Below are 22,380 nucleotides of genomic sequence, written 5' to 3' on the forward strand. Positions count from 1 at the left end.
ATAGTGACCATACCTCTGTAAGATTTAAGGTAATTATTGGAAAAGGATAAAGATGGACTTGAAATAAAGACACTGAATTGGAGGAAGGCCGATTTTTAAGATGATAAAACAGGATCTGGCCAAAGTGGACTGGGAGCAGCTACTTGTAGGAAAGTCTACATCAGATCAGTGGGAGTCATTCAAAGAGGAAATAGAGAGTTCAGAGCTAACGTATACCCATTAAGGTGACGGGTAGGACCAACAAGTCCAGGGAACCCTGGATGCCAAGGGATATCGAGGATTGGATCAGGAAAAAAAGGAGGCTTAAGGCAGATTCAGAGCGCTAAAAATAGTGGAGGCACTAGAGGAGTATAGAAAGTGTAGGGGGGGATACTTAAAAAAGTAATTAGGAGAGCGAAGAGGGGACATGAAAGACACTGGCGGGCAAAATAAAGGAAAATCCTAACATGTTTTATAAGTATATTAAGGGCAAGAGGATAACCAGGGAAAGAGTAGGCCCCATTAGAGACCAAAGTGGCAAACTGTGTGTGGAGCCGGAGGACATAGGTGAGGTTTTAAATGATTATTTTTCATCTGTGTTCACTATGGAGAAGGATAATGCAGGTGTAGAGATCAGGGAGGGAGATTGTGATATACTTGAACATATTAGCATTGAAAAGGAGGAAGTATTAGCTGTTTTAGCAGGCTTAAAAGTAGATAAATCCCCAGGCCCAGATGAGATGTATCCCAGGCTGTTATGTGAGGCAAGGGAGGTGATTATAGGGGCTCTGACACAAATTTTCAAATCCTCTCTGGCCACAGGAGAGGTACCAGAAGACTGGAGGACAGCGAATGTGGTACCATTTTTTAAGAAGGGGAGCAGGGATAAACCAGGTAATTACAGGCCAGTGAGTCTAACATCAGTGGTTGGGAAACTATGGGAAAAATTTCTGAGGGACAGGATTAATCTCCACTTGGACAGGCAGGGATTAATCAGGAGTAGTCAGCATGGCTTTGTCAGGGGGAGATCGTGTCTAACTAACTTGATTGAATTTTTCGAGGCGGTGACTAGATGTGTAGATGAGGGTAACGCAGTTGATGTAGTCTACATGGACTTCAGCAAGGCTTTTGATAAGATCCCGCATGGGCGATTGGTCAAGAAGGTAAGACCCCATGGGATCCAGGGCAACTTGGCAAATTGGATCCAAAATTGGCTTAGTGGCAGGAGACAGAGGGTAATGGTCGAGCGTTGTTTTTGCAAGTGGAAGGCTGTGACCAGTGGTGCACCACAGAGATCGGTTCTGGGACCCTTGCTGTTTGTAGTGTACATTAATGATATAGACGTGAGCATCGGAGGTATGATCAGTAAGTTCGCAGATGACATGAAAATTGGTGATGTCGTAAATAGTGAGGAGGAAAGCCTTAGATTACAGGACGATATAGATGGGCTGTTAAGATGGGCGGAGCACTGTGAGGTGATGCATTTTGGGAGGACTAACAAGGCAAGGGAATATACAATGGATGGTAGGACCCTAGGAAGTACAGAGGGTCAGAGGGACCGTGGTGTTCTTGTCCATAGATCACTGAAGGCAGCAACACAGTCGATAAGTTGGTTAGGAAGGCATATGGGATACTTGCCTTTATTAGCTGAGGCATAGAATGCAAGAGCAGGGAGGTTTATAAAACGTTAGTTAGGCCACAGCTGCAGCACTGTGTACAGTTCTGGGCACCGCACTATGGGAAGGATGTGATTGCACTGGAGAGGGTGCAGAGGAGATTCACCAGGATGTTACCTGGGCTGGAGCATTTCAGCTATGAAGAGAGACTGAAATGGCTAGGGTTGTTTTCCTTCGAGCAGAGAAAGCTGATGGGAGATATGATTGCAGTATACAAAATTATGAGGTTAGATAGGAAGAAACTTTTTTTCCCTTAGCGGAGTGGTCAATAACCAGGGGGCATAGATTTAAGGTAAGGTGCAGGAGGTTTAGAGGGGATTTGAGGAAAAAGTTTTTCACCCAGAGGGTGGTTGGAATCTGGAATGCACTGCCTGAAGAGGTGGTAGAGGCAGGAACACTCACAACATTTAAGAAGTATTTAGATGAGCACTTGAAATGCCATAGCGTACAAGGCTATGGGCCAAATGCTGGAAAATGGGATTGGAATAGTTAGGCGCTTGATGACTGGCACAGACACGATAGGCCGAAGGGCCTGTTTCTGTGCTGTATAACTCTATGACTCTAACTGGGAAAAGTTAGAAATGTAATAGGTTTCAGGCAAGTGGAAGGGGGACGATGGAAAAAGAAAAAGAACAAATAGGGTGGAAGACAGGAGAGAATAACTGACAAAAGATCTGGTGGTGGAGGACCAAAGGGAATGGTAAAGGGACAAGTGAAGAAACAGAACATGTGTCGAGAGGAGGTGTGAATGGCAGAATGATGAACAGCTACCATCGAAAAGCAAAAAGAAGGGAAAAATGAGACTGAAACCGAAACCTGTAAAAAGGAAACAAAGAAGGTAGAGAGAAAACAGGAATTATAGACCGGTTAGCCTGACATCAGTAGTGGGGAAAATGCTGGAGTCCATTATAAAAGATGTAGTAGCAGAGCATTTGGAAAACAATGACAGGATCGGACAAAGTCAACATGGATTTACGAAAGGGAAATCATGCTTGACAAATCTACTGGAATTTTTTGAGGATGTAACTAGTAGAATAGATAAGGGAGAACTAGTGGATGTGGTGTACTTGGACTTTGAGAAGGCTTTCGATAAGGTCCCACATAAGAGATTAGCATGTAAAATTAAAGCACATAGAATTGGGGGTAAGGTACTGACATAGATAGAGAACTGGTTGGCAGACAGGAAGCAAAGAGTAAGAATAAATGGGTCTTTTTCCGAGTGGCAGGCAGTGACTAGTGGGGTACCACAGGGATCAGTGCTAGGACCCCAGCTAATTAACAATATATATTAATGATACGGATGAGGGAATTAAATGTAATATATCCAAGTTTGCAGATGACACAAAGCTGGGTGGGTGTGTGAGCTGTGAGGAGGATGCAGAGAAGATCCAGTGTGATTTGGACAGGTTGAATGAGTGGGCAAATTCATGGCAAATGCAGTATAATGTGGATAAATGTGAGATTTATTATTATCTGAACAGCGATAGATTAGGAAAGGGGAAGGTGCAGCGAGATCTGGGTGTCCTTGTGCACCAGTCGCTGAAAGTAAGCATGCAGGTGCAGCAGGCAGTTAAGAAGGCAAATGGTATGTTGGCCTTCATAGAATGAGGATTCGAGTACAGGAGCAGGGATGTCTTGCTGCAATTATACAAGGCCTTGGTGAGACCACATCTGGAGTATTGTGTGCAGTTTTGGTCTCCTTATCTGAGGAAGGATGTTCTTGCTATGGAGGGAGTGCAGCGAAGGTTCACCAGACTGATTCCTGAATGGCAGGACTGACGTATGAGGAGAGATTGGGTCGATTAGGCTTGTATTTGCTAGAGTTTAGAAGAATGAGAGGGGATCTCATAGAAACCTGCAAAATTCTAACAGGACTGGACAGACTAGATGCAGGAAGGATGTTCCCGATGGCAGGGGCATCCAGGACCAAGGGTCACAATCTAAGGATAAGAGGTAAGCCATTTAGGACTGAGATGAGGAGGGAATTCTTCACCCAGAGAGTGGTGAACCTGTGGAATTCTCGACTACAGAAAGCAGTTGAGGCCAAATCATTAAATATATTCAAGAAAGAATTAGATATAGTTCTAAGGCTAAAGGGATCAAGGGATACGGGGAGAAAGCGGGAACAGGGTACTGAGTTTGGTTGATCAGCCATGATCGTATTGAATGGTGGTGCAGGCTCGAAGGGCCGAATGGCCTACTCCAACTCCTATTTTTCTATGTTTCTAAAATGGGGCAGAGATTATACTGTGAAATTGTTGAACTCGATGTTGAGAATGGAAGGCTGTAGAGTGCCAATCAAATGATGAGGTGGTGCTCCTTAAGCTTATGTTGAGCTTCATTCTAACACTGCAGGAGGTCGAGGACAGCAAGGTCAGAGCAAGAGCAAGATGGAGAATTAAAATGACAGGCAGCTGGAAGCTCAGGGTCATCCTTGCAAACTGAATGGAAGTGTTCTGCAAAGTGGTCCCAATTTGTGTTTGGTCTGTCCAATGCAGAGGAGAGTGCATTGTGAGCAGAAAATAGAGCACATGAAGAAGTACACTGTTTCACCTGGAAAGAGCATGTGGGGCCTTGGATGGTAAGGAGACAGGAGGTGAAATGGCAGGTGTTGCATCTCCTGATTGCGCTGGTATGGGAGGTTGCACCATCAGTACAGATCCAAAGGAGATGGAGAACCTGGGAAAATTGAATGGAGTCCTTACAGGAGGCAGGGTGTGAGGACGTGTAGTCGAGTTGGCTGTGGGAGTCAGTGGGCTTATAGTGAATATTTGTTAATAGCCTATCCCCAGAAATGGAGACAAAGAAGTCAAGAAAGGAAAGGGAAGAACATTAGAATATAAGAAAATAATAAATAGGAGCAGGAGTAGGCCCATCGAGCCTGCTCCGCCATTCAATACCATCATGTCTGATCTTCTGCCTCAACTCCACTTTCCGCCTGATCCCCTTATCCTTTGATTCCTGAGAGATCAAAAATCTGTCTATCTCAGCCTTAAATATATTCAATCATGGAGCATCCACAACCCTCTGGGGTAGAGAATTCCAAAGATTCACAGCCCTTTGAGTGAAAAAATGTCTCCTCATCTCAGTCGTAAATGATCCACCCCATATCCTGAGAATGTGCCCTCATGTTCTAGATTCCCAAGTCAATGTCTATGCTGACAAGCCCCTTCCGAATCTTATGTTTCAATGAGATCTCCTCTCATTCTTCTAAACTCCAGAGGGAATAGCCTCAATTTACTCAGCATCTTATCACAGGACAACCCTCTCATCCCAGGAACCAATCTAATGAACCTTCACTGCACCATCTCCAAGGCAAGTATATCCTTCTTTAATTATGGAGACCAAAACTGCTCACAGTACTGCAATTGTGATCTCACCAAAGTCCTGTACAATTGTAGCAAGACTTCCTTATTCTTGTACTCCTGCAGTGTTCCAATAAAGGTCAACATAAGCTTGAGGAACAGTACGTCATCTTTTGATTAAGCATTCGAAAGCCTTCCAGATTCAACATTGAGTTCAACAATTGCAGACCATAATCTCTGCCCTCATTTTGTTTCCTTTGCAGGTTTCGGTTTTCGTCTTGTTTTTCCCAGGTTTCTGCTTTCAGACAACAGCTGTTCGCCATTTTGCCATTCACACTTCGTCTGCACACATCATTTGTCTCTTTACTTATCCCATTACCATCCCTTTGGTCCTGCATCACCAACTCTTTTGTCATTTAATCTCTCTTGTCTTCCACCCTATCACAGACATTCCCTTTTGTTCTGTTTCCTATTCTCTCCCCTTATACTTGCTTAAAACGTAACTTTTTCCAGTTCTGATGAAAGGTCATCGACTTGAAGTGTTAACTCTATTTCTTTCTCTAGAGATGCTGCCTGACCTGCTTAGTATTTCCAGCATTTTCTGTTTTTATTTCAGATTTCCAGCATCTGCAATATTTTGCTTTTGTATTTTGCTTTTCTCTCCCGTATGTCTTCATTATGTATAGTCACTCTGCAAACTATAGTATCATATTCTCATTAGAAACATAGAAAATAGAAACAGGAGTAGGCCATTCGGCCCTTCGAGCCTGCTGCACCATTCATTATGATCATGGCTGATCATCCAACTCAGTAACATGTTCTCGCTTTCTCCCCAGATCCTTTGATCTCTTTAAATCCAAGAGCTATATCTAACTCCTTCTTGAAAACATGCAATGTTTTGGCCTCAGTTGCTTTCTGTGGTAGCAAATTCCACAGGTTCACCACTCTCTGGGTGAAGAAATTTCTCCTCATCTCAGTCCTGAATGGTTTACCCCGTATCCTTGGACTATGACTCCTGGTTCTAGACTCCCCCCTATCGGGAACATCCTTCCTGCATCTACCCTGTTAAGTCCTGTTAGAATTTTATATGTTTCTATGAGATCCCCCCTCACTCTTCTGAACTCCAGCGAATATAATCCTAACCGACACAATTTCTCCTCATACGTCGGTCCCGTCATCCCAGGAATCAGTCTGGTAAACCTTCACTGCACTCCCTCTATCACAAGAACATCCTTCCTCAGATAAGGAGACCAAACCTGCCCACAATATTCCAGGTGTGGCCTCACCAAGGCCCTGTATAATTGCAGCAAGACATCCCTGCTCCTGTACTCGAATCCTCATGCTATGAAGGCCAACATACCATTTGCCTTTTTTACTGCCTGTTGAACCTGCATGCTTACCTTCAGTGACTGGTGTACGAGAACACCCAGGTCTCGTTGCATATTCCCCTCTCTCAGTTTATAGCCGTTCAGATAATAATCTGCCTTCCTTTTTTTGTTACCAAAGTGAATAACCTCACATTTATCCACATTATACTGCATCTGCCATGCATTAGCCCACTCACTCAACTTGTCCAAATCACCCTGAAGCCTCTCTGCATCCTCCTCACAACTCACCCTCCCACCCAGTTTTGTGTCATCTGCAGATTTGGAGATATTACATTTAGTTCCCTCATTTAAATCATTAATGTATATTGTGAATAGCTGGGGTCCTAGCACCAATCCCTGCTGTACCCCACTAGTCACTGCCTGCCATTTGGAAAAAGACCCATTTATCCCTACTCTTTGTTTCCTGTCTGCCAACCAATTTTCTACCCATTGCAATACACTACCCCCAATCCCATGTGCTTTAATTTTACACGCTAATCTCTTAAGTGGGACTCTGTCGAAAGCCTTCTGAAAGTCCAAATAAACCACATCCACTGGCTCCCCCTCATCAACTCTACTAGTTACATCCTCGAAGAATTCTAGTAGATTTGTCAAGCATGATTTCCCTTTCGTAAATCCATGCTGACTCTGTCCAATTCTACCACTGTTCTCCAAGTGCTCTGCTATAAAATCTTTGATGATGGACTCTAGAATTTTCCCCACTACCAACATCAGGCTGACTGGTCTATAATTCCCTGCTTTCTCTCAACCTCCCTTTTTAAATAGTGGGGTTACATTAGCTATGCTCCAATCTGTAGAAACTGTTCCAGAGTCTATAGAATCTTGGAAGATGACCACCAATGCATCCATTATTTCTAGGACCACTTCCTTAAGTACTCTGGGATGCAGACCATCAGGCCCTGGGGATTTATCAGCCTTCAATCCCATCAATTTCCCCAACACCATTTCTCTATTAATACTGATTTCCTTCAGTTCTTCTCTCTCACTAAACCCTGTGTTCCCCAACATTTCTGGTATGGTATTTGTGTCCCCCTTTGTGAAGACAGAACCAAAGTATGCATTTAGTTGGTCAGCCATTTCTTTGTTCCCCATATTAAATTCCCCTGTTTCTGACTGTAAGGGACGTACATTTGTCTTCACTAATCTTTTTCTCTTCACGTGCCTATAGAAACTTTTACAGTCAGTTTTTATGTTCCCCGCAAGCTTGCTCTCGTACTCTGTTTTCCCCTTCTTAATCAATCCCTTTGTTCTCCTTTGCTGAATTCTCAACTGCTCCCAATCCTCAGGTCTGCTGTTTTTTCTGGCGAATTTATATGCCTCTTCCTTGAATCTAATGCTATCTCTAATTTCCCTTGTAAGCCATCGTTTGGATACTTTTCCCATTTTACTTTTGCGCCAGACAGGAATAAACAATTGTTGGAGTTCATCCATGCGCTCTTTGAATGTTTGCCATTGCCTGTCCACCATCGTCCCTTTAAGTAACGTTTCCCAATCCATCATAGCAGACTCGCCCCTCATACCTTCATAGTTCCCTTTATTAAGATTCAGGATCCTCGTCTCAGAATCAACTATGTCACACTCCATCTTGATGAAGAATTCTATCATATTATGGTCGCTCATCCCCAAGGGATTTCGCACAACTAGGTTGTCAATTATTCCTCTCTCATTACACAATACCCAGTCTAGGATGGCCTGTTCTCTAGTTGGTTCCTCAACGTATGGTCCAGAAAACCATCCCGTATACACTCCAAGAATTCCTCCTCTCCGGTATTGTGACTAATTTGATTTGCCCAATCTATATGCAGATTAAAGTCACCCATAATTACAGATATTCCTTTATTGCATGCATCTCTAATTTCCTGTTTAATGCCATTCCCAACATCACCACTACTGTTTGGGGGTCTATATACAAACCCCACTAGCGTTTTTTGCTCCTTCGTGTTTCTCAGCTCTACCCATATAAATTCCACATTGTCAGAGCTAATATCTTTCCTCACTATTGCGTTAATTTCCTCTTTAACCAGCAATGCAACTCCACCACCTTTTGCTTTTTGTCTGTCCTTCCGAAATACTGAATAACCCTGGATGTTCATTTCCCATCTCTGGTCACCTTGCAGCCATGTCTCCGTAATCCCGACTATATCATACCCGTTTACATCTATTTGCGCGATTAATTCATCCACTTTATTGCGAATGCTCCGCGCGTTAAGGCGCAAGGACATAAGGCTTGTCTTTTTAACATTACTTGGCCCCTACCCACTACTTTTCACTGTGGTCCTGTTTGATTCTGGCCCTTGATTTCTCTGCCTATCACTTTTCTTATTCCCCTTACTGTCTTTTGTTCTTGTCTTTGATCCCCCCTCCTCTGACTCCTTGCATAGGTTCCCATCCCCCTGCCATTTTAGTTTAAACCTTCCCCAACCACTCTAGCAAATACTCTCCCTAGGACATCAGTCTTGGTCCTGCCCAGGTGTAACCTATCCAGTTTGTACTGGTCCCACTTTCGCCAGAACCGGTCCCAATGTCCCAGGAATCTAAAACCCTCCCCGTCACACCATCTCTTAAGCAACATATTCATCCGATATATCCTGCTATTTCTACTCTGACCAGCATGTGGCACTGGTAGTAATTCTGAAATCACTACCTTTGAGGTCCTACTTTTCAACTTATTTCGTAACTCCCTATATTCTGCTTTTAGGACCTCATCCTTTTTTTGTTACCCTATGTCCACGACCATTGGCTGTTCACCCTCCCCCTTCAGAATGTCCTGTAACTGCTCTGAGACATGCTTGACAATCTGCAGCTAGTAGTAAATGAGTCAGTCAATCAAAGCTCAATTTAAATAATTAGTTTAAACAGCTACTCCACTGGCATCTACCTGACAATGTGGAAAATTGCCCAGGTATGTCCTTTCCACAAAAAGCTGGACAAATCCAATCTGACCAATTACCTTATCATTACCAATCATCTCGGTCATCAGCAAAGTGATGGAAGAGTTTATCAACAGTGCTATCAAGTGGCACTTACACATCAAGAACCTGCTCACTGATATTCAGTTTGGGTTCTGCAAGGGCTACTTGGCTTTTGACTTCATTACAGCCTTGGTCCAAACATGGACAAAAGAGCTGAACTCAAGAGGGGAGCAGTGAATGACTGCCCTTGACATCAAGACAGCTTTTGACTGAGTGTGGCAAAAAGGAGACCTAGCAAAACTGAAGTTTTGGGAATTGAAGAAGGGAATTGGGGGAAAACTTTTCACTGTTTGGAGTCATACCTAGCGCAAAGGAAGATGGTTGTGGTTAGTTTAGTTTTAGTTTAGAGATACAGCACTGAAACAGGCCCTTTGGCCCACCAAGTCTGTGCCGACCATCAACCACCCATTTATACTAATCCTACACTATTCCCATATTCCTACCACATACCCACCTGTCCCTATCATCTACCTATACTAGGGGCAATTTTACAATGGCCAATTAATCTATCAACCTGCAAGTCTTTTAGCATGTGGGAGGAAACCGGAGCACCCGGAGGAAACCCACGCAGACACAGGGAGAACTTGCAAACTCCACACAGGCAGTACCCAGAATTGAACCCAGGTCACTGGAGCTGTGAGGTTGCGGTGCTAACCACTGCGCCACTGTGCCACCCTTGATTGGAGGCCAATCATCCCAGTCCCAGGACATTGCTGCAGGAGTTCCTCAGGGTAGTATCCTAGGCCCAACCATCTTTAGCTACTTCATCAATGACATTCCCTCCATCATAAGATCAGAAGTGGGGATGTTCGCTGATAATTGCACAATGTTCAGCAACATTCACAAATCCCCAGATACTAAGCAGTCCGTGTCCATATGCAGCAAGACCTGGGCAACATTCAGTCTTGGCTGATAAGTGGCAAGTAACATTTGCGCCCCACAAGTACCAGCCAATGACAATCTCCAATAAGGGAGAATCTAACCATCTCCCCTTGATGTTCAATGGCATTACCACTGCTGAATTCCGCACTATCAACATCCTGGGGGTGGGGTTTACGATTGACTAGAAACTGAATTGGACCAGTCACATACATACTATGGCTACAAGAGCAGGTCACAGACTGGGAATTTTGAGACAAGTAACACACCTCCTGACTCTCCAAAGCCTGTCCACCATCTACAACCAGTCAGGAGTGTTTTGGAATACTCTCCACTTGCCTTAGTGAGTGTGGCTCCAACAATACTCAGGAAGCTCGACACCATCCAGGATATACATGCTAACATATGGATTAGGAGCAGAAGTAGGCCATTCATCCCCTCAAACCTGCTCTGCCATTCAATAAGATTATGGCTGATCTGTTTGTGTTTCGAAGTCCACACTCCCATCTACCCCCGATATTCTTTGATTCCCTTGCCTAACAAGAATCTATCTACCTGCACCTTAAAAATATTCAATGACCTCGCCTCCACCACCTTCTGAAGCAGAGGGTTTCAAAGTCGCAAAACCCTTTGAGAGAAAAAAATTCTCATCTCTGTCCTAAATGGACGACCCCTAATTTTGAAACAATGCCCCCGAGTTCTGGACCCACCCACAAGGGGAAACATCCTCTCCACATCCACCTTGTCAAGATCATTCAGGATCTTATATACTTCAATCAAGTCTCCCCTCACTCTTCGAAACTCCAGTGCAAACAAGCCCAGTCTGTCCAACCTTTCCTCATAAGACAACCCGCTCATTCCAGGTATCAATCTAGTAAACCTCCTCTGAACCGCCTCCAATGCATTTACATCCTTCCTTAAATAAGGAGACCAAAGCAGCCCGCTTGATCGACACCCCATCCACCAATTTAAACATTTGCTACCTCCTCCACCAATGCACAGTGTGTACCATATACAAGATGCACTGCAGAAACTCACCAAGGTTCCTTTTACAGCACCTTCCAAACCCACAACCTCTACCACCAAGAAGGACAAGGGCAGCAGATACATGGGAACACTACCACCTGCAAGTTCCCCTCCAAGCCATACACCATCCTGACTTGGAAATGTAACGCTGTTCCTTCACTGTCACTGGATCAAAATCCTGGAACACCCTCACAGAACTGTGGATGTACCTGCACCAGATTAACTGCAGCATTTCGAGAAGGCGTTTCACTACCACCTTCTCAAGAGCAAGTAGGGATGGGTAATAAATACTGGTCTGGCCAGTGACATCCACATCCCATGTATGAATAAAAACAAATTACTTGGAAATTAACCCTTGACCTATTTAATTTACCACATAGTAATACATAGAATTATCTTCACATAAAAGATTCAGAAGAAAAGATTTCTACAGCAGAAGGTAGAACTTATCAATGAGACTACCCCATTAACTCAGTTGGTGAAAGTAGAGTGTAACTGAGTGCAGAGATGAGGATGGTTCCACATTCAATTCCTGGTCAGTACTGTGCGAGTTGATTTCAGCATGAGTGGTAGTAGGGATACTACACTTGCTATCAATGCCTCTGGGATAGGGTGAGGACAATGAAAGATACCAAAGAACACTCATGCCCACTGGAAAAATATCATGCATGAACACAACCAGTCAGCAATCTCATCAACTCTCAAATAAAAACAAGAAATGCTGGAACCACTCAGCAGGTCTGGCAGCATCTGTGGAAAGAGAAGCAGAGTTAACGTTTCGGGTCAGTGACCCTTCATCGGAACTGACAAATATTAGAAAAGTCACAGGTTATAAGCAAGTGAGGTGGGGGTGGGGCAAGAGATAACAAAGGAAGTCTAGACAACTCCCAATCTCACTTCAAGAGCTACTGGTGAGCCTTGAGCAATAATAATTTTTGTTGGAACACTAATTTATGTCAAACGTTGACTTGGCTACATATTGGGTGCAATCATTTTAACCTTTCAAGTCCAGAATGGTTGTAGGGCCCCAGGGGCTCGAGAAAACAAGTAAATAAATATTTAATCTGACTATAAAATATCATGGGGCTAGAAATTCGGCTGTGTAGTGCTGCCTTGAACGGCTATATGGAGGCCTGCTGCCGCATCTCGGGAACGTGATGCACTGTTGGCGATTCCGGTGTGCCCCTTGCAGTATGACAGCTGGAAATGGGTGCATGCAAGTGCGTTCCCTGCTTGCACCAGAAGGCTTTGAATTGGTGCTTTCCTGACATCATACAACCCAACTGGTTGATGTGATACCAGGATTTCAAATTTGGACCAAACAGGTCCTGTGTGCCTTAAGCTGCAAGCTGGGTCCTGGACTAGCGTTCCTTAAAGGGCCAGGTACCCAAATTGTCGTTTAGGTAATTTTTGAATATTTTTTCAATTGCAAAGTGTCTGGATGTACTCTGGAGTGTTTCTGGAGGTCTTTTATGTTGAGCACATGGATTTGCTGCAGAGTGTTGGAGGTCAGATGGTGACCCATCCAGGCAAAGGCTGCAACAGCTACGGCGGCAGCAGTGGCTGTACCTCTGGATCTGCGGAATGACAGGGAGATGGAGAAGAGTCTGCGGAGATGGGAAGCTCTGCACAATGCCCTCTGGAAACTTGGAGATGGACTCCTCAATTCTCTTTGATAGTGGCATGAGTCTGTCTGGCAGGCCAGCCACTGCTCCCAGCATCTTGGTGTGCATGCCTATCAGTGCTTTCCTGCATGCCCACCCCATTGAGGTCCTCATCTAAGTCCCAAGTAGCAGGACTGGTTTGTGACTATCTTCCTCCTTGGGCTGCTGTGACAGTGCAGGAAGCAGTACTTGGGTGTCTGAAAGCAGGAAATCAGAAGGGGAAGTTGTGGTGTAAAGCAAGAGGTTCATGGTCACACCATCAGAAGCTTTTCCTCATGTCATATAGCAGGATGTGGGTGTGAGGGGCATAAGGCAGGAACATACCATCATACTCAATGTTCTCAGTGACATTGATACCAGGGTCCTGTCACAGCCTGTCCCCTGATGCTGAGAGCTATCTCCTCCACAGGACTCAGGAGATGCAGATGGCCTTGTCCCCTACCAGCTCTGCTATGCTCCCTTCTGTTGTGTGCAGAATGTCAGTGATTGTGAAGCATTGTGTTTGGGTGATATGCCTACCACAGCTGAAGAGGTATGTGGCGGGTCTGAGGCCGGCAGCATTGGCAAGTGTATGCGGGTGAGGTGGAGTATCTGGATGTTAGGTGTGAGTCTTAAGTGTCAGGGTGTGTTGCTGGGTGAGTGATGATGTGGTGGGGGTACTTGAGCAGCATGAGAGGCTGGTTGCTTGGTGGGTAGGAGATGTTATGTGAAGATGCATTCACTGAAGTTGACCACCCATGGGAGATCATTGGACTTCTTGTAGCACTGCTGTCAGGTCCTGTGGTTCAGAATCCAGGAATTGATCTGAACCTCTGAAAGACTGGCCAGCTGCTCTCACTTCCTTCTGAAGATGGTTCTTGAGGGTGTTCTGGCCTATCACAGAACCATGGTGTCTCCCTTCCTTTCCACCTCCTCGATTGATGCCTCCAGCATCACATCCACTTGGAAGCCTCTCTCTGCTCTGTTGTTCAATTTTCTGATGTTTTAAATTGCAGCAATTTTCTTCTGCGCACGTTGTCTTTCAGAGGTACAGTTTGCCTTTAAGAAGTGAAGGCTGGCTGAACCACATGGTTTCCAAACAACATTGCCTGGCACCCCCTGCTGAGTGCAATGGCCACAGGTAGTGGCTAGGAGAGAAGTGCAATGCGGGAGCCACTCAGGCCAATACTACAATCTTTCAGATGAGGTGGATACAGCAAAATCGCGTGTTGCCCAGCTCAATCAGAATGGGTATGGGCAGATCACGAATCATGACCACAGTCCTCCAAAAAATGGGGCTATCCAATTTATAGCTCCAAGATTATTGCTAAGGTTGTGTGTTCCATTTCCATGATAGAAAAGAAAGTAGTGTTAAAATTAATGGAATAGACCAAGCAGGCCATGCTCTTTGTGAGTTTTGTGAATTCAATGCTGACATATATAAGATGAATAAGAGACTTTAGGGCAACTTCATTGTTGCAAATTATCTGTTCGCCTTGCTCACAGTAGCATTGTAAAGGGAATCTAGTACCTATTTACATTTAATGCTAGGACCTTCTCACTTTCTGCAAGATTGGGCTGTAGATGATGTTTTAAATGGGATAGCATTTGCCCATATTCTGCTCTGGACGCTATTGTGAAACAATGATGTTCCTGTTGCTCTCTGCTATTAGACAGTCATTTTATAGTTGTATTTGTTTATATTGTCTGCTAAGTTAAAGCTATCATTTTTTTTTAAGTAAGTTACTCACTGATGTTGACAAGGTCAAAAAAACAAAAAAGAAATAACTTGCATGAATGTAGCAAATTTCATGAACTCAGGGCAAAGTGCTTCATAGCCAATAGAATGCTATTTGAAGTATTGCCACTGTTGTAGGGAGCGGCACAGTCAATTTATGCACAGTAAGGTCTCATAAACAACAATTAGATTAACGTTGGCCAAGACACTGGGAGAACTTTCCTATAATAAAAAAAACAGAAAATGCTGGAAATCTCAGCAGGTCCGGCAACATCTGTGAAGAGAGAAACAGAGTTAATGTTTCAGGTCGATAACCTTTCATCAGAACTGGGAAAGTTAGAAATGTATAGGATTTGAGCAACTGAAAAGGAGGAGGGTGGGAAGAAGAGCAAAAGGGAAGGTGTGTGATAGAGTAGAGGGGAAGAAAGATTAACTAACAGAAGTTTTCTTGGTGCAAGGCCAAAGGGAGTGGTAATGGGACAAGTAAAGAAACAAAAAGATATGTCTAGAGGAGGCGTGAATGGCAGGATCCTGAATAGCTGCCATTCAAAAGCAAACAAAAAAAGGGAAAATAAGAGAGAAAAAAAACAAACCAGCAAAAAAAAACGATGTGAAACTGTTGAACTCAATGTTGAGTCTGGAAGGCTATCAAGTGCCCAGTTGAAAGATGAGGTGCTGTTCCTCAAGCTAGCATAGAGCTTCATTGGAACCCAGCAGCAGCCAAGGACAGAAAGGTCAGAGTGGGAGGAAGATTCCTCCTCTTCTTCAAATAGTGTAATTAAACCAAAATTCAGATAAATTTAGATTTTATTTTGGACATTGTTACTAAGAAATAACTTACTCTACAGACATTATACTACAGTAAGTCAGTAGGGTCATCAACCTGAAACTTTGGGCTGTATTTTCATTATGGGGTTGGGAATCCGATGCCCAGGTCCCGACCCCATGTCTGATGTGACTCTATTTTTAAATACAAACTCATTAATTGGCCAGGGTGCAAGTCCAGCCCCCAATTAGAGGTGCCAGATGCATCCTGGAGGTGGGAACACATCACTGAGGGCAATTTTAAAAGGTAAGCGGTAGCCATGACTGGGCTTACTGTTGTCTTCAATAAAGCAGCACCAGAGAGATCTGAGGGCTTGTATGGCATAGGCTTGTGTTCCCCGCGCAGCACCATGTTTGTCTGATGCCTCCCTGGAGGCATTCATTGATGCAGTCTTACGGAGGAGACAGCTGTTCTTCCCAGCCTCAGCAAGGAGAAATCAGCCCAGAGAGACCAAGAGGGCTTGGATGGAGGTGGCCATGGAGGTCAGCATTGGGTACCCATGAGAAGGACCTGGGTCTAGTTTATAAAGCGGTTCAATGACCTCTTGCAACCTGGTAAGGTGAGTGGCCAGTGGCACCCGGTTCATTGGGCACCAACTCTCTAAACACCAGAATGCAAGCGAGCCGAGCTCACAGAATGCCCATAGTTCTCCCTAACATTGTCAGAGTAAGTCAATGGTCACTACACTGAGATGTAGTCACCCTCACATATGGGGTGACGTTCAGATGGGGACATCACTGAGGGGAGCAACAGCCCACGTGTATGTCATGCTGAAAGAGATGAGGGAGGGCAGCCTACTCATGAATCTTTCTCTTCTCATCCTGCAGGAGAAGAGAGTCTATCATATGTCGGAGATGGCCACAACGGGATGTGGAGTGGCCCAGCTCCACACACTGACATCAGTGCAGGAGACGGCCCTGGAGATCGCCAGGGCGCCATTGAGGCATTCAGTGGGAGATGATGAGGCGGGAGGCCATGAGCTGCAGGGTCATTAGATAGCTCTTTTTTGAGGTGAAGGGCATGGAGGAGACTCCTGCCCAATGTGTGCTTTGGATCGTAGACCGCTTCATTTGAGAGGTTGATTGTGCTGGGGTAGCTGTTGCATAGGACCAGTTCTCGTTCCCATTTTCTTGTGTCTCCCAAAGGGCCGGTTGTAGAGCAGCACCAAAGTGGACCAGCTGGATCAGCACTAACCTCCTTGGTGGGAGGGATGACCATGGAACCTGCTCTGTCACATCGTACCTTGGCACCTTCCACCAGCACAGACAGACTCACCTCGATTAGACCACAGATTAGTGTAGAAAGGGGACTATTGGGTGAACCTCACATAATGTGTGAGCAGGAGGAGGAGGGTGAGGCAGAGTCAGCTGTGGCAGCCCCCCTCAAAGGATGAGAACAGACACAGGGATGCTCTGCTGGGTGAAGATGTTGGGTCTTGGGTGTCACAGGAAAGGAGGGGCTTCCTTGAAAACCAGAGGCAGATAAGTTCCTGTCTGTCAGAGTTCCCTGAGGTCTTGAGGAGCCATGGGCAGGCAATGGAGGAGTCCATGCAGCGCATGTGCTCTTTCATGGCTCAGGGCTTTGAATGCATAAGCTCCTCCATTGAGAGATTGGGCAACCTTTTGGAGAGCCATATGGAGACCACTCTGAGTGGGTGCAGGAGCAGTGCACTGATATGTGCAGAAAGAGTGAAACTCTGTGTAGCATTGACCGCTCAGTATTACTGATGGCACAAAGGTGCTTCGAGTGGATGCTAGCTGCGTTCCAATTGGTGGCCACATCCAGCATCCAGCATCAAAGGGCACCAGGGATGGGCTGAGACGGTCGTCGTGGCTTACAAAGGGGGCACCCTCAGGGGGCACTGACATCACCCTTCCACCCCCTCCACCCACCCGAACTCCTAACTCAGGAGCTATCTGTGTGCAAGGGCCCTGTGACAGAGGCAGCCCCAGCAATGATGCAGGCACAGCAGCCCCCATGGGCATCTCCAAGATGAGGACGGGAGCCATGGGCATCTTAGACAGAAGCAGAAAGTAGGGAGCAGGCTGCCTTCACCTCATCCTCTACCGCAGGGGGAGCACCGTGTAGAAGTGTTAGAGAGAGGAAGGCACCATGGCTTTGAATTCACTAAATGAGTCACTGGGGTGCAATTGTCTACATCTGTCTGTTATTTTGTTTGCCTAACAATATAATTTCTTTATGTCACCATTCTGGCAGGAGTGTTATTGATGTCTTGTCTCAAAAGGGGGATGCTGCATTGTTGGGTGGGTGGCGGGGACGTGGAGCCCTGAGAATATTATGTGCTGATGCCTTATAATATTGGACCATGGTAGATGGAGAAACCCTCCATCTGCATGCTCATGGCTGCCAATGAGACCTCACAGTTATGGGTCATAGCAATAAAATAGCTCTGTATGCTGGAAGGTGAGTTATGGAATCATCAGCCACAAGGGCTGAGGGGTGATCAGGTGAAATACTGGTGAATCAGCGTGGCCCTTGTGGCCATGCCAGCCTGCAGTTAGAATTATAGAAAGTTTACGGCACAGAAAGAGGCCACTTGGCTGGAAAAAAAGAGCCACCCAGCCTAATCACACTTTCCAGCATTTGGTCCATAGCCCTGCAGGTGACGGCACTTCAGGTGCACATCCAGGCACCCTGAGATCTGGGACAGAACTCCACCTCAGAGGAGGACTGGGAGCAGGAGGAAAAGGAGGAGGTGGAAGGGTTCACTCAGCTTCCTCTTTCTCCCAGTCCTCCTCCTCCTCTATCCATCTCCTGGCCTCTTGCCAGTCTCATTTTGTGCAGGGCGCAGCAAACGACCACATCACGGGAGACTCTGGCTGGCTCGTACTGAGGGCAGCACCTGACTGGTTAAGGCAACAGAAGTGCATCTTCAAGATGCCAATGGTCTGTTCAATGCAGGTCCGTGTTAGAAGGTGGCTCTGATTGTACCGCCTCTCTCTATCTGTGTCTGTGTTTTGAACAGGCATCAAGAGCCACCTCTTTAGGGGATAATCCTTAGCCCCCCACAGCCATCCACAGAGTCTAGATGTGAAGAAGTGCGGTAACTGGGATTCTCGCAGGATAAAGGGATCATGACAGCTGCCTGGGAACCGGACGCAGACCTGCAAGATTCACTTCCTGCGGTCAGAGACCAGCTGGACATTCAATGAGTGGTAGCCTTTTCTGTTCAGGAATCTGGCTGGCTGGGATGTTGGTGCCTTGATGATTATGTGGGTGCAATCAATGACCCCCACCCCCCCCCCACTGGACCTGAGGAAATCTATCGATGGCAGCAAAGCCTGTGGTGGCCCATCTGTGTCAAAGTGGATGTATTACCCCACCCTCTGGAATATGGGCATCCGTGACCTACCTGATGGTGTGATGAGCTGTCAACTGCAAGATGCCACCAAGGTCCGCAGCTGATCCCTGGAACGACCTGGTTGCTTAGGCATTTAGGGTGACAATAATCTTGATGGCTGCAGGTAAGGGACTGCCATAGGCGCCGTGTGACCTCAGGTCATTATGGATCAGAGGACACAAGTCCAAGACCATCTGCCTGGATCGTCGCAGCCTCCTACGGCACTGGCACTCTGTCATTTGCAAGTAGCTGGCTCTTGGGTGGTAGACCTGATGCCTTGGGTAGCGCCTTCCCCTTGCAGCCCCCCTGCTGTGTTTCTCTGGCCTCCTGCTGTCCACGAGGTTGCATCTGCTGAAGCTCACCCTGGCTGCTGTGTCCAATGTCAGAGTAGCCTGTTCCCATCTGAAGTCCCTCAGCTGGGCTTTGTGCACTGACCAGGCCTTTGTGAACCCCAGCTGCTCAAGTGATGCCAGCAGCCTCACTTCCCTCTCCAGTTTCCTGCCACTCACCACTGAGAAAAGTAAGTCTTTCAGCTCCAGCAGTGGCTACTCTGTGGCACTTTTGGTGCAGCTGAGCTTTATTTTGGGCCTCTGCGTTATTTTAATCAGCCCTTCCCATAGCCTTCATGACTCTCTGCATCGTTCATTTCTTCTACACCATGCTGTGTTCCAGACATGGAATCTTCCCCATTCCTTTCCTTTAAAAATTGTAAACTGCTGCTGACAAGCCTGTTAATAATCTCAACGAGCTCAACAGGCACTTAATTGGAGGCATGTGGGGTTGCTATTCCCTCCTTCCTGGCGAAATCCAGTGCCAACCTCCGCGAACGTGACCTATAAATCTCCTGCTCCCAGCGGGCTTTAAAAGACTGACCTGTTAACTCTGTTTCTCTCTCCACAGATGCTGCCTGACCTACTAAGTATTTGCAGTATTTTCTGTTTTTATTTCAGATTTTCAGCATCTGAACTATCTTGCATTTGGTTTAAAAAAATGATTTGTTCTTCTTTCAAAGGATCCATCTGTGCAAACAGTGAGGCCACCTGAGTATCCTCGATCTATATTTGTGAAGATAGGGAGCATAGAACAAGGAGGCATTTTTGTAAGTTGTAATTACATAGGCCTGGAAGGACTGGCTTTTCAGCATTCATTGTCTATCAGTGTCTAAAAATGGTAGTTGTTGTATTATCTCTTTCTATACTAATACAAATGAAGCTGAAGGGCGGGCATAAAAGTTTAGAATGCAGGGTTTTAATGGAGACTTCTTGTTGTGCTGTGCTAACTAACTGTGCAGGAGAACTAAATCACGCAATATTGCATCACTCCCTGTGATGACATACATATTAGCGTAAATATATATTTAAATGATTATATTTAACATAGTAACAAATACACTATCACGACAGTTATATATTAAGCAAATAATTTGTTCAGGAGTAAAAGTTCTGAATTGGGGGAAGGCAAATTTTACAAAACTGAGAGGTGATCTGGCAAAAGTGGATTGGATACAGTTACTTGAAGGAAAATCAGTGGCAAATCAGTGGGAGGCATTCAAAAGCAAGATTCTACAGGCACAGTGTAGACAGGTCCCCACAAAGATAAAGGGTGATATGGCCAAATCTAGAGCCCCCTGGTTATCTAGAAGCATGCAGGGTAAGTTAAAGCAGAAAAAGAAAGCATATGACGATCTCAAAAAATTGAATATTTTAGAAAGCCTAGAGGAGTATAGAAAGTGCAGGGATGAAGTAAAAAAGGAAATTAGAAAAGCAAAGAGAGGACTTGAAAATTATTGGCAGGTAAAATCAAGGAAAACCCGAAGATGTTTTATCAGTACATTAAGAGCAAGAGGATAACTAAGGAAAGGGTAGGACCTATCAGAGATGTACAAGGGACCTTATGCTTGGCTGCAGAAGATGTGGGCAGGGTTCTTAATGAGTTTTTTGTCTCTGTCTTCACAAAGGAGAGGATTGATGTAGACGCATTGTAGTTAAAGAGGAGTGTGAAATATTAGATACGATACACATAATGAGAGAGGAAGTACGAGAGGGTCTGACATCCTTGAAAGTGGATAAATCGCCAAGGCAGGATGCATTGCATCCCAGTTTGTTAAAGGAAGCCAGGGAAGAAATCGCGGATGCGCTGAGGATCTTCTTCAAATCCTCACTGGATATGGGCGAGGTGCCAGTGGATTGGAGGCCTGCAAATGTTATACCATTACTTAAAAAGGGTGCGAGGGATAGGCCAAATAATTATAGGCCGGTCCGTCTGAACTCGGTGGTGGGTAAATTGTTAGAATCAATTCTGAGAGACAGGATAAACTGCCACTTAGAAAGGCATGGATTAATCAGGGATAGTCAGCATGGATTTGTTAAGAGAAGGTCATGTCTTACTAATTTAATTGAATTCTTTAAGGAAGTAACAAGGGGGATTGATGAGGGTAGTACAGTGGATGTGGTCTACATGGATTTTAGGAAGGCATTTGACAAGGTCCCGCATGGCAGACTGGTCAGTAAAATGAAGGCCCATGGGATACAGGGGAATGTGGCAAGCTGGAATCAAAATTGGCTCAGTGACAGGAAACAAAGGGTGATGGTTGACGGATGTTTTTGTGAATGGAAAGCGGTTTCCAATGGCATTCCACAGGGCTCAGTGTTGGGGCCCTTGCTGTTTGTGGTATATATTAATGATTTGGACTTAAATGTGGGAGGCATGATTGGGAAATTTGCTGATGACTCAAAAATTGGCCATGTAGTTGATAGTGAAGAGGATAGCCATAGACTCCAGAATGATATCAATGGTTTGGTTGAGTGGGTGGAAAAGTGGCAAATGGAATTCAATCCAGAGAAGTGTGAGGTAATGCATTTGGGGAGAGCAAACAAAGAGAGGGAATACACAATAAACGGGAGCATACTGAGAGGGGTAGAAAAAGTGAGAGACCTTGGAGTGCATGTCCACAGGTCCCTGAAGGTGGCAGGACAGGTAGGTAGAGTGGTGAAGAAGGCGTATGAGATGCTTTCCTTTATTGGCCGAGGTATAGAATTCAAAAACAGGGATGTAATGCTGGAACTGTATAAAACGCTGTTTAGGCCACAGCTGGAGTATTGTGTACAGTTCTGGTCACCACATTACAGGAAGGACATAATTGCTCAAGAGAGAGCTCAGAGGAGATTTACAAGAATGTTGCCAGAGCTTGAAAGTTGCAGCTTTGAGGAAAGATTGGATCGGCTAGGGTTGTTTTCCTTCGAACAGAGGAGGCTGAGGGGTGACTTAATTGTGGTGTACAAAATTATGAGAGGCCTAGATAGAATCGACAGGAAGGACCTGTTTCCCCTAGCAGAGAGGTCAATTACCAGGGGGCACAGATTTAAGGTGATTGATAGAAGGATTAGAGGGGACATAAGGAAGAACTTTTTCACCCAGAGGATGGTGGGTGTCTGGAATTCACTGCCCGGATCGGTGGTGGAGGCAGAAACCCTCAACTCATTTAAAAAAACCTGGACCCACACCTGAAATGCTGTAACCTGCAAGGCTACGGACCAGGTGCTGGAAGGAAGGTGGGATTAGATTGGGCGGCTAGTTTTTCCTGCCGG

General features: G+C 45.4%; 1 protein-coding gene across 1 annotated transcript in view; it reads left to right on the top strand.

Annotated features, from left to right (window-relative positions):
* LOC137367163 (cyclic nucleotide-binding domain-containing protein 2-like) overlaps window positions 1-22,380 on the top strand; it is a 172,996-nt gene that overhangs the window by 120,060 nt on the left and 30,556 nt on the right. Inside the window, exon 16 of the mRNA XM_068028624.1 lies at window positions 19,806-19,892. Coding sequence (XP_067884725.1) covers window positions 19,806-19,892 — 87 coding nt within the window. The remainder of the gene's footprint in view (window positions 1-19,805; window positions 19,893-22,380) is intronic.

The sequence above is a fragment of the Heterodontus francisci genome, chromosome 1 (assembly GCF_036365525.1).
Source record: "Heterodontus francisci isolate sHetFra1 chromosome 1, sHetFra1.hap1, whole genome shotgun sequence".
Classification (NCBI taxonomy): Eukaryota; Metazoa; Chordata; class Chondrichthyes; order Heterodontiformes; family Heterodontidae; genus Heterodontus; species Heterodontus francisci.